Raw genomic sequence first — 17,916 nt, 5'->3', positions numbered from 1 at the left:
CATCCTGTGTAACAAGACCCCGACTTGCGCCTGGCCAATCGGCAGGGCCCACAGTCCTCTCCTCCCCTTACTCCAACCCCCCTATAAAACCCCACTCCACACAAAGCTCTCTGCTTCCTGCCACTGCGTCGGCAAGCGTGGGGGAGCCCGAGCTAGCTCGAATAAAGACTCTTTTGCATCTTGCATCGGACTTGGCTCCCTGGTGGCGTTCTTTGGGGGATCTTGAAATCTGGGCATAACAGGGTACAGAGTCAATGAAGGGCTGATTTAGAGAGCCAAAGAGAAAATAACCAGTCAGCCACACTTCACTCCCAAGAACACTTGAAGAAGAGAGGATATAGCTTTTAAATTTTATTACAAAGGCTATATGTTATTTGATAATAAGATTTTTAAAAATAGGGCAGAGGGCCCCAACACATCGCCTTGCACGTGGCAAACGCATAACCCGCACTGGCACAGTTTGATGGGTTGTTGGAGAACCTCAGAGCACAGCCCATTGTTAGCAAACATGGGTTGATGCTGAGGTTCTAGAACTCCCAGAAGCAGTGACTCAGCGCTGGGAGCTTCTGCTCAGTTTCTCTTCACAGCTCTCGGGTGCCCTCCACCAGGGTTCCCTCTTTCCCAAAATCCAGATGAAGTTTCTCTTGCTCATGAGTCTTTATCTGCTTGGATCTGCCAGAGGTGAGTCCTCTACCTTAGCTCCGGGTAGATCTTAAGGTGTTTGTTTCAGCCCTTGAAGAAGAAAGACCGGTGTCTTATTACCGAAATCAGTCTGACTGATAATGAGGAAAAGCTGAACAACTTCAACTCTGAGCCAGCTGACTCCTTCTAGTTATGGCTTTACCGTCAGAGGAGCCCACTGGTGTGGCCCAGGCCTGTTCCTACTTCGTTCAGCCACTCGATTCTTGTACTTGATGCTCCGTGAGATGAGAAGATAGGTCTAGGCTTCTACGGAAGTCTAATGAAGGCTTGTTCCTGTGAACTGAACACAAGAGGTCCTTGTGCCGTTAATGTAGCAAGGAAAGCTACAAGGAGGCGGGAATGAAAAGTGCCAGAAAGCCGTGTCAGGACACAGCAGGGCTGGGGCCGGAGTTTATTGGCCCACCTCTCTTTCCTGCCTTCCAGGTGTCTGTATTTCCTCTTTAGGACCCACATTCATGGCGGGCTGTGTTCCCTCCTTCTTCCTCCGGGAGAAGAGAGAGGCCATGAACTCTGAGCTGTTGGTTAAATGACAAAGCGTTTTCCCGTAACGTCAGTTCTCCGACATTTTGTTTTTGGATTTTTTAGATTTTTCAAAGGTTGACTCAGAAACATAGATGCATAGCTACCAGGTGGTAATATATGTCAGCCCCACGGCAAAGCAGTGACTCAGAAACTATGAGGATGACTAAGAAATCAGTGTACTTTTTCAAGCTTCCTTTCTATAGTAGAAATATCTCTTTGTTAAAGCTTCTGTTAACTATTGAAGAACCAGTCAAGCAGATAATTCTGTAACGGCCTTTTAAAAATAAAAACCTCCTAAAAGCCTTACTGCCCTAACCGGTTTGGCTCAGTGGATAGAGCGTTGGCCTGCAGACTGAAAGGTCCCAGGTTTGATTCCGGTCAAGGGCATGTACCTTGTTTTCGGGCACATACCCAGTAGGGAGTGTGCAGGAGGCAGCTGATAGATGTTTCTAACTCTCTATCCCTCTCCTTTCCTCTCTGTAAAAAAATCAATAAAATATATTTTAAAAAAATAAATAAATAAAAGCCTTACTAAGTCTTACCTTTCCTCCTTTATCCACATATTATGAGCTTAGTTTTTCCAGGAAGTCATTGATTTTAAGGACTCCAGATCACTCAGAGTGAATAAATGAGTCAGAATATTACAGAGCTAGAGGACTTTGGGGCCTTAGGCTACCTGTCTGAAAGATCTTGTAATTCCTCTCAGCTTTTGGCTAGGTTAATAACTCAGTCCTTGTAGTTTGCTCTCCCTCCTCTAGGTTACTCAGTCAATTCAAAGAGTAATACTCAAATTCTATTGGGTGCTTCACTCGATAAAATGAAAGTCATAATTAAGGAATATCTGTCTACAGTCATTGATGAAATGGACTAAAGGCAGAAGAGACTGGCCAGAAGAGAATGCCCAGCTAAGAGTTTTGTAATTCCCAGTGTAAGGGGAGGAGAGGAAACTAAAATGAATTGAGCACTTTAGCAATGGACTAGGCATTTCACAATTTATCTTCCTGGCTACTCATGACAACTCCATGAAGTGGGTGTAAATGTTATGTCACAAGGAATCTCAGTTCAGATATATAAGGAAAGGATGTTTTTATCTTAAGATTGATAGCAACTTTGCTTTGAGTCTCCAACCCACATAGATAGGGGATTGAGTGCGGGGAAGAGGTTGAAATTGCCAAATAAAGGTGTCTTAATTCCATCTGGTAATGTTTGTGTTCAGTAGACATTTATTTTTTAATTAAATTTATCAGGGTGACATTGGTTAACAGGATCATGTAGGTTTCAAGTGTGTATTTCTATGATACCAAGATCTGTATATTGCACTGTGTGCCCACCAATCAAAGGCAAATCATTTTCCCTCACCATATATAAGGCTCCCTTCATCCCCCCACCTGCTTCCCTCTGGCAGCCACCACACTGTTGTTTGTGTCCACAAGTTTCAGTTTTATAACTCACAGATGAGTGAAATCAGATGGTTCTTCACTTTTTTTCTGACTGACTTATTTCACTTAGCGTAATATTCTCAAGGTCCATCCATCCATGCTGTCTCAAATGGCAGTCTTCCGTCTTTTCTTATGGCTGAGTAGCATTCCGTTGTGTATCATTAGCTGGCTTCCTCCAGCATCTGTAATATCTTCCGTTACCCGATACAGGCCCACAGGAAGCCTAGGACCCTTCCTCCACAGGAAAGTAGTCTTTACCCCGGACACGCATTCTCTCCTCCTCCTCATCTTTTGTTTCTGTTCCTTCTCCATCCCAGGAGCACCAAGTCAGCTGGACGAGCCTCCTGGCTCTTTGAATCATCAAGCTTCCGTCCAGCAATTTTCAGGTGAGCCCTTTTCACTTGCAACCCCCTCAGACCGCAAGGCTTTCTTTGACACTTCTGCAGGCCGGGACGCTTTCAGCAAGCAGGCTGCATTCGAGCACGCTTTAGTTGGACGCGCTTCCGGTGAACACAGTTCAGGTAAGCACCCTTCAGGTGAGCCCGGTGTGGGTGAGCACGCTGCAGGTGAGCACGCTGCGGGTGAACACGCTCCCGGTGAACCACCTCCAGGTGTGCAGGCTGCAGGTGAACCACCTCCAGCTGAACAGGCTCCGGCTGAACCGGCTCCGGCTGAACACGCTCCAGCTGAACACGCTCCGGCTGAACCGGCTCCGGCTGAACAAGCTGCCGGTGGACAAGCTGTAACTGAACTGGCCGCCAAGGAACAACCTTCGGGTGAACAGCCTTCGGGTGAACACGCTTCGGGTGAACACGCTTCGGGTGAACAGCCTTCGGGTGAACAGGCTTCGGGGGGACAGCCTTCGGGTGAACAGGCTTCGGGGGGACAGCCTTCAGGCAGCCCAGCGGCAACTAGTGCAGGTGAGCCACGTCTGATGGGTGCCAGGCCTTGCCTTCGGTTGGGAAGGAGGCAACACATCAAGGGACCCAAGAGTATAGAAGAGAGAATATAGTTCACAAACACTTTGCAAACCGTTCTCCCAGGGACTCTCTCTACAGGCGAACCCATTAGGAAGGTCCTCTTTTAAGAAAAATAACACAGATGCAAGATGCCAGCAGGCCCTCCAACCTCACTTTACATAAGAAATTGTGACTACAAATGCTCACAGCTCCCATGGAAGAGGCTTCTGGAAGACTAATCTTCAAGAGCTTCGTGCTAAACCTGCCTCTTAGCAGACTGTTAGAATGCTTTGCAAACCCTGTAAAGAGCTATCTAGCCCAACCAAGCATGACTCAGTGGTTGAGCATCGACCTATGAACCAAGAGGTTACGGTTCGATTCCCAGTTGGGGCACATGCCCGGGTTGCAGGCTTGGTCCCCATAAGGGGACGGGGGGAGTGCAGGAGGCAGCCAATTAATGATTCTCTCTCTCATCATTGATGTTTCTATCTCTCACTCTCCCTCTCCCTTCCTCACTGAAATCAATAAAAATATATATTTTTTAAAAAAAAGAGAGAAATATCTAGCTTCCAAGCTGGTGGCTTTGGTGTGTGTTTTTGTTTGTTTGTTTGATTGTTTGTTTGTTTGAACATAAAAAGTAGAGCATGAAGATATTCTGTTAGATCCAAAAATAAGTTCCCAGGACAGTGGCAATCCTTTGGCTCTTAATAAAAATGGGTTGTTCGAGGAATTAAAAACTAGATCCAAGGTTTGAGGCCTTAAGTTATTACCAGACATAAATACTTCATATTTTACCCCATTGCATAAATAGTAGTACCCCAAATTTTCAGATGAGAGAAGTGAGACTAACATCACATGGTTAAAAAATAGCAAACCTTGGATTCAAACTTAGGTCTGATTCCAAAGTGATATATATATTTTTTTTCACTTCTTATGCTTCCTTAACTAGGGAATTGGCAGTGGAGAGAGTCCAAAAGGCAACAGAGAAGCCTTTCAAAGAGAATGAATGCCCTTTGTGACAAACTAACCTTCTCATAAAGGTCAACTTGAAAATGGAGAATGGTACAGACTCTTCATAGCAGCGGTTCTTAACCTGTGGGTCGCGATGCCTTTGGCGGTCCAACGACCCTTTCACAGGGGTCGCCTAAGACCATCCTGCATATAAGATATTTACATTACGATTCATAACAGTAGCAACATGACAGTTATGAAGTAGCAACGAAAATAATTTTATGGTTGGGCCACAACATGAGGAACTGTATTTAAAGGGCCAGAAGGTTAAGAACCACTACTTTATAGGGTTAGCAAAATGAGAGCATTCTAACGTAGCTTATTAGTCAAATTTTACTCCAAGGGTTTGTGCCTGTGGGTAAGTGAGAGTGTGGAGGAGCGTACTAAAGGGCATCAGTCATGTAATAAGTTCTCCTTTGCTCCTATTGTTAGACATGGCAGACCTATAAATAGACATCTAATTATAAATGCCCAGGAAGTCAATGGGGATATGAATTGGAGCAAAAGTTAGTATCAGAGAGATAAATTTGGGATTCATCAGCAATGAACATCATAGATGACGCAGAAAGAATGAAGGGATTTCACTGGTAGAGAAGAAAGAATATGCTCTATGAGACACAGGGCCCTGAGATCCCCAACAAGAACCAAGAAATGAAATGTGTTGTGTCCAGGCTCCAAGTTGCCCATCATCCATCCCCAGAGGTGTGACTCAAAGCGACACAAGAGAATTTCATCAGGGCTTATCTTAAATTTTCAGGCCCAGCGATAAACTGCCACACATGCTCTTATATGAATAGTGAAGCGAAATGTCTTCGTGGAGAGGGATCCTGCACCATTCAGAATTCCCAGCAGTGCATGTTAAAGAAGATCTTTGAAGGTATAGTGGGGACTTCATGAGGCGATCTTTGCCAGCAAACACATCAACCAACTTGAGTATTTATGGGGAGTAGTTGGGTGGCAGGGAGGGGACAGGGGCCTGTGGAGGAATCAAGCTGTGCTTCCCAGAAACTTGGAAATTCAACAAAACCTTATCCTTTCAAACCCTTATCTCTCTACTGATGGAGAGATAGAGTCCCTTCCCAGCAGGTCTTAAAAGGAGGCAGGAAGAATGACTATCTCTTCTTATTAAAGAAACAGGAGTTGCCCCTTGAGTCGCTGACTGTAATCTTAGGACTGTGTCTATCTTGTTCATGGCTATATATTCCCAGCACGTAGCACAATGTCCAGCACATGGTAGGTATTTAGTAAATACTGAATAAATGAATAAACAATTGTCTACCAGTCTGTGCCCGTAGGTTGCCAGAACTGTCAGAGTATACAGCTATACCTCTCTACCCTCATCCCCAAAATAAGGGATCTTGGTTACTTCCATCCTGTAAACCACATTGCCTGACTTCCCTTGTAGTTTGTTTGGTCCCTCAACAGAGGGAGTGGGCAACAGAGGGAGGGAAGGGCCTAGCAGAGGCAAATGGAACGGGAGGTCTCACTCGTGCCAGCATGAGGACACTGGGGACCACGGGATGAAGGCTTCTGCTCGCTCACTACAGTCTGTTTCTGCTTCTTTCAGGTGGAAAACTTGAATTCATGGTTCAGGGATGTGAGAATATGTGCCCGTCGATGAGCCTCTTCTCCCATGGAACCAGGATGCAACTTATCTGCTGTCGGGATGCATCTTTCTGCAACAAGACCTAGAAGCTGGTGCTCTTCCTTGCTGCTGGCTCTGACTCAGGCAGCAAAAATCCTCCACCCACCTACTGGGCCCAGTTTATATTTGGTTTCTTTTCCAGTCAACAGCTAGTCACATGTGCCTCTGCCTGAGTGTCAGACTGGATGCTCCATACCATGCCTCTCCTACCCACTCGTCTCTGCCCTCTGTTTTCTCTGTTCCCCAAATCCATCTCTCAACATTCTTTTGTTTTTCAATAAATCCCGCATGGTTACAGAATACAGACTCCAGACAGATTTCTTTTCCATCAGTTGCAGGGTCAGCCTAAGTGTCCTTCACATCACACATGGAAACAGATGCATTTTTAACCCGTTCCACACATTCGTCAAAGTAAAGGGATCCCCCAGGGCAGAGACCACAAAGAGGAACACAAAGTAGGTACTAACGTTTTATAAGCTTAAACAGAGAGGGGGTCCCTCTCTGACTCCCTATAGGAACCCCATCCCCTTCTCCTTATCATGGGGTCCAAAATTCACCCCTTCTTTGACAGTGTTTAGTCTTCAAGAGTCTACTCTTAACATAATCATAATAAAATGACTCCTTTTTATCTAGTGCTGTATAAATATATAGCAGGTCATAATGCTTAAATCTTTTCCTCATACACGATGTTACTGGATTGTCTCAGCCATAGAGGGGCAAGTGGGAATGCTATCATAGCCCCTCTCGCCTGGTATCAGTGTTATATTCTCTGTTTCTGCTGTGAAGTTACAGAAAGGGGACTATGACCCAAGGAGTGTAGGCAGCCCACAGAAGCTGGAAGAGACAAGGAAATGCCTCCACGGAGGACCACAGGCTGGCTAACACTTTCATCTCAACCCACAGAGTCATGTGTCACACACTTGTGACTTACAAAAGTGGAAGATAATAAGTTTATGTTGTTTTAAGCCCATGCATGGTAATTTGTTACAGTAGCAATAAGCAACAAATACACACAACTGGACAGAAAACTAGCCAAGATATAGAACTCAAAATACCATAAACCAAAAGGATCTAGTCAACGTTTACACACCCTACCCCACTACAGTTTATACATTCTTCTCAAGTGCCCATGGAAAATACAAGAAAACAGACCATATAGTGGGCCATAGAACACACTTAAACAATAAGAGAATTGAAATCATATAGATGACTTGGAAATTAAGGAACATATTTCTAAATCCACAGGTCAAAGAGGAAGCATCAAAGGAAATAAAAAATATATACTTTTGAAAAGGAAAATATAACATAACTTGTGGAACACAGCTAATGCAGTGCTGAGGGGGAAATTTATAGAAATAAATGCACACCTTAGAAAAGGAAAAAAAGGCTCAAATCAATTAAGTTCCCATCTTCAAGAACCTTGAAAATGAAAAGCAAAATAAACCCAATGTAAGCAGAAGGAAGTAATGAAGGTAAAAGCAGAAATCAATAATACTGAAAACAGAAAAATAGAGAAAAATCAATAAAAGGAAGAGCTGGTTGCTTCAAAAGATCAATTAAAACTCTAGCAAAACTGACAAAGAAAAAAAAAAAGATACAAAGAGATCCTGAAGACTTCAAAAAGTTACTAAGGGAATACTATAAACAACTCTACACACATAAATTTGACAACTTAGTTAAAGAAACCAACTCTTTGAAAAACACAAATTACCACAACTTGCTCATTATGCGATGAGTAATTTAAATAGTTTTATAATTATTAAAAATATTGAATTTATAATCTAGAAATTCCCCCAGAAGCAATCTCCAGGCTGTGATGTTTTCACTTGAGAATTCTACCAAATGTTTAAAGAAAAATTAACACCAATTCTACACAATCTCTTCCAGAAAACACAGGGGGAGAGAACACTTAGCAACTCATTTTAAGAAACTAATGTTACCCTGATACCAAAACCAAACATAGTACACACACAAAAATAGAAAGAAAGAAAACCTATAGACCAATATCTCTCGTGAATACAGACAAAAAAATCCTGAATAAATACTATCAAATGAAATTAAGTATGATGTAGAAAGAATTGTACACCATGAGGTTTATTTGTGGGTGCAAAGCTGGCTCAATATTTGAAACTCAATGTAATCCATAATAGCAGGCTAAAGGAGAAAAATAAGTTTATCATATCAACTCATACAGAAAAACACATTTACAAAAATTCAACAATCATTCATGTTAAACTCTCAGAAAAATTGAAACACGGAGAGTTTCCTCAACTTAAAAACACACGCTACCGATAACATTATCCGTAATGATAAAAAACAGGATGGTTTCTCTCTCAGCCTGGGAACAATCTTAATCAACGTAAGTTCCAGTCAGTGCAGTAAGGAAAGAAAAGGAAGTAAGAGGCATAAAGTTCAGAAAGGAAGAAATGAAACTGTCCCTATTAGCAGATGACATGATGCTCCATGTAGGAAATCTGAAGAAATCCAGAAAAACACTCGTAATTAGTTAGTCCAGCAAGGTCAGAGAACACAGTATTAATGTACAAAAATCAATTGTACTTCTATATGCTAGCAATGAACACTTAAACACCCAAACTAAAATACACTATCATCCCCAATGGCTTACAACAAGAGAACCATCTATATATATTTAAAAAGCCAGCGATTGGAACACCAGAACGACCAGAATGACCGGTCACTATGATGCCCACTGCAGACAGCAAACCAGCCGATATGGGGATGGGGCCGGTTGGTCAACCTCCTGCAGCCCCTCCCCCCGCAGCCTGCCCTACCCCCAATGGGCCCCTACCACCCCGATTGGCCTGAGGCCCCTCCCCCCAGCCAGCTCCACCCCTGATCGCCCCCCCCCCCCCACACCAATCGAGGGTGGGGCTGGCTGGCCAACCTCCCACCACCCCTCCCCCAGCTACTAACCCCTGATCGGCCCCCCCACCCCATTTGGGGGTGGGGCCAGCTGGCCCACTGCCCACAGCTCCTCCCCACAGCCAGCCCCGCCCCAATCCCTCCCACCCCAACCAGGGGTGGGGCCCACCAGCCAATCGCCCGTGGCTCCTCCCCCCAGCCCTGCTGAGCCCAATTGGTGTGGGCTGGCCGGACAACCTCCCGTTGTCACTTCCTCCTGACAGGCCCGGCCCTGATCCACCCCAGTTGGGGCCGGGCTGGCCAGACCTTACCTGTGCACGAATTCGTGCACTGGGCCTCTAATGTAGATATAAATCTAATGAATATGCATAGGCTGTATAAACTGAAAACTACACATGCTGATGAAAGAAATCAAAGATATTTTAAGAAATGGAGAGATGTGTTGTGTTCATGAATTGGAAGACTTACCACAGGAAAGCTGACAATTCTCCCAAAGTTGATAGAATTTAGTAGAATTCCAACCAAAAGCCCAGCAATGAGGAGCAACATCATCAAGATGATGGACTAAGTAACTCCAGTCTCTCTTTTCCCTGTGGAAATATTTTTTTAATTAGAGATCAGAGAAAATAATTTAGTAGGAATGCTAGAAAACAGTCAAAGGTCTACAGCAAACAAATGAACACCCAATCAAGAAAAAGCCTAAACATGGTAGGAAGTTTCATGGTGTTTTTACTCACCCTTGCTCCACCCCCTTTTCTAGAGAAGGTGGCAGTGGTCCAACTGCCAATACACTGCCCCCAACCCAATGGAGCAGACCCTGTTTGCAACGTGCTAATCTGTGTGGGGGCTGCCTGAGGACCACCCTATTTTAATCAACTCCGGAGCTCAGGTAGGGAAAAGCAGAACAGCTCCGATCTTAGGCTGAAAAGCCCACGAGAAGCAGTAAGCAGCTCTTGTGAAAGCTGTAGGGGCCTACAGATGAGCAGATGCCTGGGTAGGAGATTCTGGTTAGGTGGTGAGAATGTAAAGTGATGCAGTCTCTGTGGCAAACAGCGGGATGGTTCCTCAAAAAATTACAAATACAACTACCATATGATCCGGCAATTCCACTTCTAGGGATATAACCAAAAGAATTGAAAGCAGAGACTCAAATAGGTATTTGCACACCCACATTCGTAGCGGCATTCTTCACAATAGCCAACAGGTAGAAGCAATCCAAATGTCCATCAAAGGATCAATGGATGAATAAAATATGGCATACAAAAACAACGAAATGATTATGCAGCCTTGAAAGGAACAAAATCTGATCTGACACATGCTACAACATGGTTTGCAAACGTATTTTCCCAGTCTGTAGCTTGCCTTTTTATCCTCTTAATAGGTCTAAAAACAGCAAATGTGTGTGTTTTTTTCATTTCAATGAGGTTTAATTGTTTTTCCTCTTATGGATGATATTTTTGTGTCTCTTAGACAGAGTATAATAATGCTTTGTCTAGGCCTAGATCTTGAAAATTTTCTCCTATGTTATTTCTGAAAGTTTAATGGTCTTTTATTTTACATTTAAGACTATGATGTCCATTGATTGAACAATAAAATACAATGAAATGTTATTCAGCCATAAACAGGAATGGAGTACTGATACAACATGGATGAACCTTGAAAAACATTAAGTAAAAGAAACCAGGCACAAAATTATATAATTCTGTTTCTGTTAAGTGTTCAGAATAAGCAAATCAATTCAGACAGAAATTAGTGTTTCTCAGGGGCTGAGGGAGGAAAAAGTGATGACTACTAATGGGTAAAAGGTTTCCTCTGAAGCGATGTCAATGTTCTGGAATTAGACAGTGGTGGTGGTGGTTGCACAACTTCGTGAACATACTAAAAACCACTGAAGGGTACATTTTAAAGGGTGAAGTTTATGGTATATAAATTATCTCAATAAAAGTTTTTAATTAAAAGAAAGTCCTAATTTTGAATTCAGAAACATAATTCTAAATAGCCCCTGGGTCAAAAAATAAGTCATAAAGAAATTAGAAAACCATTTGACACAGATAACAAAAATACAACACATGAAAATGTGTGGCATAAAGTGGTACTTAGAGAAAAATTTATGATTTTTAAATGCTTATATGAAGCACATATAATTGACACAGGACGAGTATCATGAATGTATATATTTACAGAAAACACAAAGGATAGAGGAAACATGAAACTGTACCATAGTGATAAAATCAACAAATTCAGACGAAAGAAAATTATAGGGTAAACCAGCTGGATTATTTTGCCAATAAAAATTGCAAGGGGGCCTGGCCTGTGTGGCTCAATAGCTGAGCCTTGACCAAGAGGTCACCGGTTCAATTCTCGGTCAGGGCACATGCCTGGGTTGTGGGCTTGATCCCCAGTAGAGGGCGTGCAGGGGACAGTTGATTGATGTTTCTCTCTCAAGATGTTTCTATCTCTCTATCCTTCCTCTATAAAATCAGTAAAAAATATATATTTTTTTAAATTGCAAGGGGGAAAAATCAGAGAGAGGGAGGATGAAGGGGGAATTTATAGACCTAAAGTAATTTAAAAGACATCAGTCAATTGCTAGTGTAGGCTTTATTTGGATTCTGATTCAAAACATACAGCCCTAACCGGTTTGGCTCAGTGGATAGAGCGTCAGCCTGTGGACTGAAGAGTCCCAAGTTCGATTCGGGTCAAGGGCACATACCCAGGTTGTGGTTAGATCCCCAGTAGGGGATGTGCAGGAGGCAAGCCCATCAATAATTCTCTCTCATCATTGATGTTTCTGTATCTCCCTCTCCCTTCCTCTCTGAAATCAATAAAAATATAGTTTTTAAAAAAACATACTATAAAAAAATAAGAAAATGTAAACACTGAATGTATATCAATGAAGAGTGGTAAGAAAAGGATAATCTTTTCTCTTTTTCCCCTTTTTTATTGAGTTTATTGGGATGACACTGGTTAATAAAATTATATAGGTTTCAAGTGTACAATTTCTATACTACATCATCTGTGTATTATATTGTGTGTTCACCACACCACATCAAGTCTCCTTCCATTTATTCCACCTACACCCTCACCTGCCCGATCCCATACCTTTCCCTCTGGTAATCACCATACTGTTGTCTGTGTCTATGAGTATATTTTTTAATTGCTTAATCCTGTCACATTTTTCACCAAGCCCTGCAACTCCCCTCCCCTCTGACAACTGTCAGTCTGTTCTCTATGAGTCTGTTTCTATTTTGTTTATTAGTTTATTTTGTTCCTTAGATTCCACAAATTGAGTGAAGTCATATGGTACTTGTCTTTCTCTGACTGGCTTATTTCACTTAGCATTTCACTCAAGGTCCATCCCTGCTATCCCAAAGGGTAAGATTTCCTTCTTTTTTATGGCCGAGTCGTATTCTATTGTATAAATGTACCACTGCTTTTTTTATCCAGTCATCTACTGATGGGCACTTGGGCTGTTTCCAGATCTTAGCTATAGTAAATAATGCTGCAATGAACATAGGGGTGCATATATTCTTTCAAATTTGTGTTTTGGGTTTCTTTGGATATATTCCCACAAGTGGAATCGCTGGTTTATAAGGTAGTTCCATTTTTAATTTTTGAGGTAACTTCATACTGCTTTCCACAGTAGCTGCACCAATCTGCATTCCCATCAACAGCGCACAAGGATTCCCTTTTCTCCACATCCACACCAATACTTGTTGATTTATTGTTAATAGCCATTCTGACAGGTAATATCTCATTGTGGCTTTAATTTGCATTTTTCTGATGATTAGTGATATTGAGCACATTTTCACATGTCTATTGGCCATGTGTATGTCCTCTTTGGAGAAGTGACTATTCAGGTCCTTTGCCCGTTTTTTAATAGGATTGTTTGGTTTTTTGGTGTTGAGTTTTGTAAGTTCTTTATAAATTTTGGATATTAATCCCTTATCAGCTGTGTCACTGGTTGTCTTTTCATTTTGTTGGTTTCCTTTGCCGTGAAGAAACGTTTTAGTTTGCTTTAGTTCCATTTGCTTATTTTTCTTTGTTGTTTCCCTTGCCTGAGGTGATATTTCAGAAAAATTATTGCTATGAGAAATGTCTGAGATTTTACTGCCTGTTTTCTTCTAGGATTTGTATTGTTTCAAGTCTTACATTTAAGTCTTTAGTCCATATTTTTATTCTTGTGTATGGTGTAAGAAGGTGGTCTAGTTACATTTTTTTTGCATGTATCTATCCAATTTCCCCAACACCATTTATTGAATAGGCTATCTTTATCTCACTCAGCGGTTCTCAACCTGTGGGTCGCGACTCCTTTGGCGGGCGAACGACCCTTTCACAGGGGTCGCCTAAGACCATCCTGCATATCAGATATTTACATTATGATTCATCACAGTAGCAACATTACAGTTATGAAGTAGCAACAAAAATAATTTTATGGTTGGATCACAACATTAGGAACTGTATTTAAAGGGCCAGAAGGTTGAGAACCACTGCAGATGTTTTTGCCTCCATTGTCAAATATTGACTATAAAGGCATCAGTTTATTTTTAGGCTCTCTATACTGGTCCATTGATCTATATGTCTGTTTTTATGCCAGCACCAGGCTATTTTATTACTATAGTCTTATAATATAGTTGGATATCACGTAGTGTGATTTCTCCAACTTTGTTCTTTCTCAGGATTGCTGTGGCTATTTGGGTCTTTTGTGATTCCATATAAACTTTTAGAATAGTTTTAGTTCTGTAAAATACTACATTGGTATCTTAATAGGAATTGCATTGAATATACAGATTGCTTTGGGTAGTATGGACATTTTAATGATGCTAATTCTTCCTATCCATGAACATGGTATATACTTCCACTTATTTGTATATTCTTCAATTTCTTTCTTCAATGTCTTATAATTCCTGAGTATAGGTCTTCTACATCCTTGGTTATATTTAGTCCTACTTATTTTTTTTTTTTTAAGCAATTGTGAATAGGACTATTTTCTGAGTTTCCCTTTCTGATAGTTCATTATTGGTATATAAAAATATAACTGATTTCTGGATATTTATCCTGCTACTTTACTGAATTCATTTATCAGTTCTAGTAGTTTTTTTGGCGGAATATTTAGGATCCTCTATATACAGTATCATGTTATCTGCAAATAATAAGTTTTATGTCTTGCTTTTCAATTTGAATGCCTTTTATATCTTCTTCTCGTCTGATTGCTGTGGCTAGGATTTTGTTGAATGAATGGAAAAGCAGACATCCCTGTCTGGTTCCTGACAAGCTTAAGGGAAATGCTTGTAGTTTTTGCCCATTGAGTACGATGTTGACTGTGGGTTTGTCATATAGAGCCTTTATTACATTGAGGTATGTTCCCCTATTCCCATTTTGCTGAGTTTTTATCATAAATGGGTGGTGGATTTTATCAAATGCCTTTTCTGCATCTATTAATATAATCATGTGGTTTTTAACCATCTTTTTAATGTGGTGTATCAAATTTATGGATTTGTAGACATTGTACCAACCTTGCATGCCTGGAATAAAGCCCACTTGATCATGGTGTATGATCTTTTTTAAAATATACATATATTTTTATTGATTTTAGAGGGAGGAAGGGAGAGAGATTGTAACATCAATGATGAGAATCATTGATTGGCTGCCTCCTGCACACTCCCTACTGCGGATCGAGCCTGCAACCCGGGCATCTGCCCTTGACTGGAATTGAACCCGGGACCCTTCACTCTGCAGGCCAATACTCTATCCATTGAGCCAAACCAGATTGGGTGGTATATGATCTTTTTAATGTATTATTAGATATGGTTTGCTAATATGTTGTTGAGAATTTTAGCATCTATGTTCATCAGGGATATGGGCATATAATTTTCATTCTTTGTAGTGTCTTTATTTGGTTTTGGAATTATTTGGCCTCTTAAAATGAGTTTGGGAGTCTTCCCTCTTCTAGAATTTTTTAGAATAATTTTCGAAGGATAGGTGTTAATTCATCTCTGAATGTTTGATAAAATTCACCTGTTAAGCCATCCAGCCCAGGACTTTTGTTTATTGAGAGTTGTTTTATAATTGCTTCAATTTTACTAGCTATAATAATCTTTTCAATAACCAGTACTAAACGGATAGCCAAATACGGGGGGAAAAATGAAACTGAGCCCTAACCAGTTTGGCTCAGTGGATAGAGCATTGGCCTGCAGACGAAGGGTCCCAGGTTCAATTCCAGTCAAGGGCATGTACCTTGGTTGCGGGCACATCCCCAGTAGGGAGTGTGCAGGAGGCAGCTGATCGATGTTTCTCTCTCATCACTGTTTCTAACTCTCTATCCTTCTCCCTTCCTCTCTGTAAAAAAATCTATAAAGTATATTTAAAAAAAAAAAAGAAACTTGACCTCTATCTTACATTATACACAAAAAACACTTTCAGGTAGATTGTAGATCTGTGTAATCCAAAACTATAAATAAATCTTTTAAAATATGGAAGAAATTTCTCATAAACTTATAGTAGGGAATGAATCCTTAAATAAGAAACAAAAAAAATGTCAGCCAAGGGAAGATCTTAATTGGACTACATTAAAATTACAAACTTCCTTACCCAGCCGGCATGGCTCAGTGGTAGGTTGAGCATCAACCCATAAACCAGGAGGTCATGATTCAATTACCGGCAGGGCACATGCCCGGGTTGGGGGCTCAATCCCCAGGGGGGTGGGGGTGGGGGACAGGAGGCAACAGATCAGTGATTCTGTCTCATCATTGATGTTTCTATCTCTTTCTTCCTTTCCTCTCTAAAATTAATAAAAACAATAAAATAGTTATTTTGGGTCTTGACTATTAGACTAGAGGAAATGGTAGGTAGGCTGTACTACAAAAGTCTAGAACTCAGGGGAGGTCAAAGCCAGAAATGATTTGTTTTTGAGTTACTGATGGGTGGGTGGATAGCAATCTTCAAGAACAAAATTTCTTCATATCTAAGAATTTACTGGCTCAATTCCTAGGAGCCATCTATCGGTTCAAATTTCTTCCTCCTATGGGTATACTGCAGTAGAACAATTTACTGGTACATATACACTAATATATGATAAACTTGGACAATAAAATTTCATATGTCCTTGACTTCAGACTAAGATGAGTGATTTTATAAATTACCAAGAAATAGGAATACAGGGTCCGAACCTAATACATTCAAGTTAATATAAAGTGTATTAGAATAAAGTCTTAGTAAATCTCATAGATAAAAGAATGAGGAATCAGATCTGCTTCTATTATAGCTTCCTTATTTCTGACTCCTTTTTTATCTCTAACCACCTGGAAGCTTAGTCACCAGTAAGTTCACAGAGTTAGTTATTTATTTTCAAAATAGAATTTATTTCTGTAATAAAGAATTAAAATATGAATGTGAAAGTAGAGAATATAGAAAAATATTTAAAATGTGCAACAGTAATTTTAAAGGTAGTTATGCACTAGAGTTTATGCTCAACTTCTACTTGAAAGACCAATCAGCATTTTATATTTATATTTTATTAACTATAATGGGAAAAACATACCAACGTGTAATTCCAATGAATAATTATAATTCAATAATGGGTTTAGATACCTGGCCAGGCCCTTCTGAAAATGAGTACCAATCTTGGGGATATATTTTTTGAAGATAACTTCACTTCACAGACTGATAAATCTACTGTTCAAAAGCCACAAGGATTTCCTTTTTTCACTAATTCATCCACTTACTTAAATCAAGGTGGAAGCAATGTGTACTTTTTAGATAAAACCAAATGTGTTGGTAAAAATGAGACAAGAATATCATCTTTCATTATATTGGTATAAAATCTGGTAAACTCATATAACCCCAAAGCTTGGTTTTCACCAGGTGGGTCTCAAATTCAGACACTAAACACAGATGGAAAAGTATCTAATGAATTCTATCTATCCCTTCCCCAAAGTCTTATTTACAATTAAAATATAAGTATCATTTTTATGCAGAAAATACAAAATAATTGGAAAATGGTTGACTAGGAGGAAGACAACTCTTCAGGGACTATTGTTTGCAGATTAGGATAATCTTCTCTAGGGAGAATAATGTCAACATAGCAGCACTATATTCACCAGGAATCCCAAAGCCGGTGGCTCTATCAGGTGGCAGGAAGCCAAACCTTCTGGCTGCTCACAACATCACTCAGCTTGCCTTTAATCTTCAGGAAGTGTCTCTTGAATTCCAATCCATCACCCTATGTTAGGAATAATATAAAAAATAACGTCAAAAAAAATCAAAACCTCTGTGGTGGTATGCAGAGAAAAACATCTACAGATGCGTCCAGCTACCATTCCCCTTAGGTCCTCTGAGAAAGACCAATTATCTTGGGAGAAGAAATGGCTAAAATAAATAATTCTGACTTGATTTTAGGGCCCATCACTGTTCCCACAACACTGGACTCAGAGAGCAAATACAATGACAGCCTGTCTGTTTTAAGCACTGATATCTCGGGCCCTAAGTCACTGTTTTCCATAGGTATTGGAAAAATGTAAACTAAAAATAAGCTACGCAACTATACTGAAGCCTTCTCAAAATACTGTGGCAACAAAGCCAGTGATTCAGTTATAAAAACAAACAAACAAACAAACATTATCACTCTAGTATCTTAATAATATAATTCCATACCAAGCATCTGGACAACAGTAATGCAGCAAATCTCCAATATAAAGAATATGACCTTCTCCTCCAACCTCCTTTAGAGCTCATACAATCTCTCAGGAAATAGAGA

The 17,916-nt window shown here is 40.6% G+C and overlaps 2 protein-coding genes across 2 annotated transcripts in view; one reads left to right on the top strand and one right to left on the bottom strand.

Annotated features, from left to right (window-relative positions):
- Positions 1-632: 632 nt before the first annotated feature.
- Positions 633-6,469, top strand: ACRV1 (acrosomal vesicle protein 1). Its single transcript, XM_070399714.1, has 5 exons — positions 633-681; positions 2,981-3,276; positions 3,427-3,559; positions 5,391-5,510; positions 6,201-6,469. Exons 1-5 carry the CDS (start codon positions 633-635, stop codon positions 6,323-6,325), a joined length of 723 nt encoding a protein of 240 aa, XP_070255815.1. The 3' UTR covers positions 6,326-6,469.
- Positions 6,470-16,541: 10,072 nt separating this feature from the next.
- The window catches only part of CHEK1 (checkpoint kinase 1), a 15,199-nt gene continuing 13,824 nt past the window's right edge, over positions 16,542-17,916 (bottom strand). The window contains 1 exon segment of the mRNA XM_070399713.1: positions 16,542-17,382. Within this exon segment, the coding sequence (XP_070255814.1) occupies positions 17,287-17,382 (96 nt within the window). The 3' untranslated portion in view covers positions 16,542-17,286.

The sequence above is a fragment of the Myotis yumanensis genome, unplaced genomic scaffold, assembly GCF_028538775.1.
Source record: "Myotis yumanensis isolate MYYU_CA2020_CCGP unplaced genomic scaffold, mMyoYum1.0.hap1 SCAF_19, whole genome shotgun sequence".
In the NCBI taxonomy this organism is placed as follows: Eukaryota; Metazoa; Chordata; class Mammalia; order Chiroptera; family Vespertilionidae; genus Myotis; species Myotis yumanensis.
The sequence above is the reverse complement of the archived record's forward strand: the minus strand, read 5'-3'. Positions and strand labels throughout refer to the sequence as shown.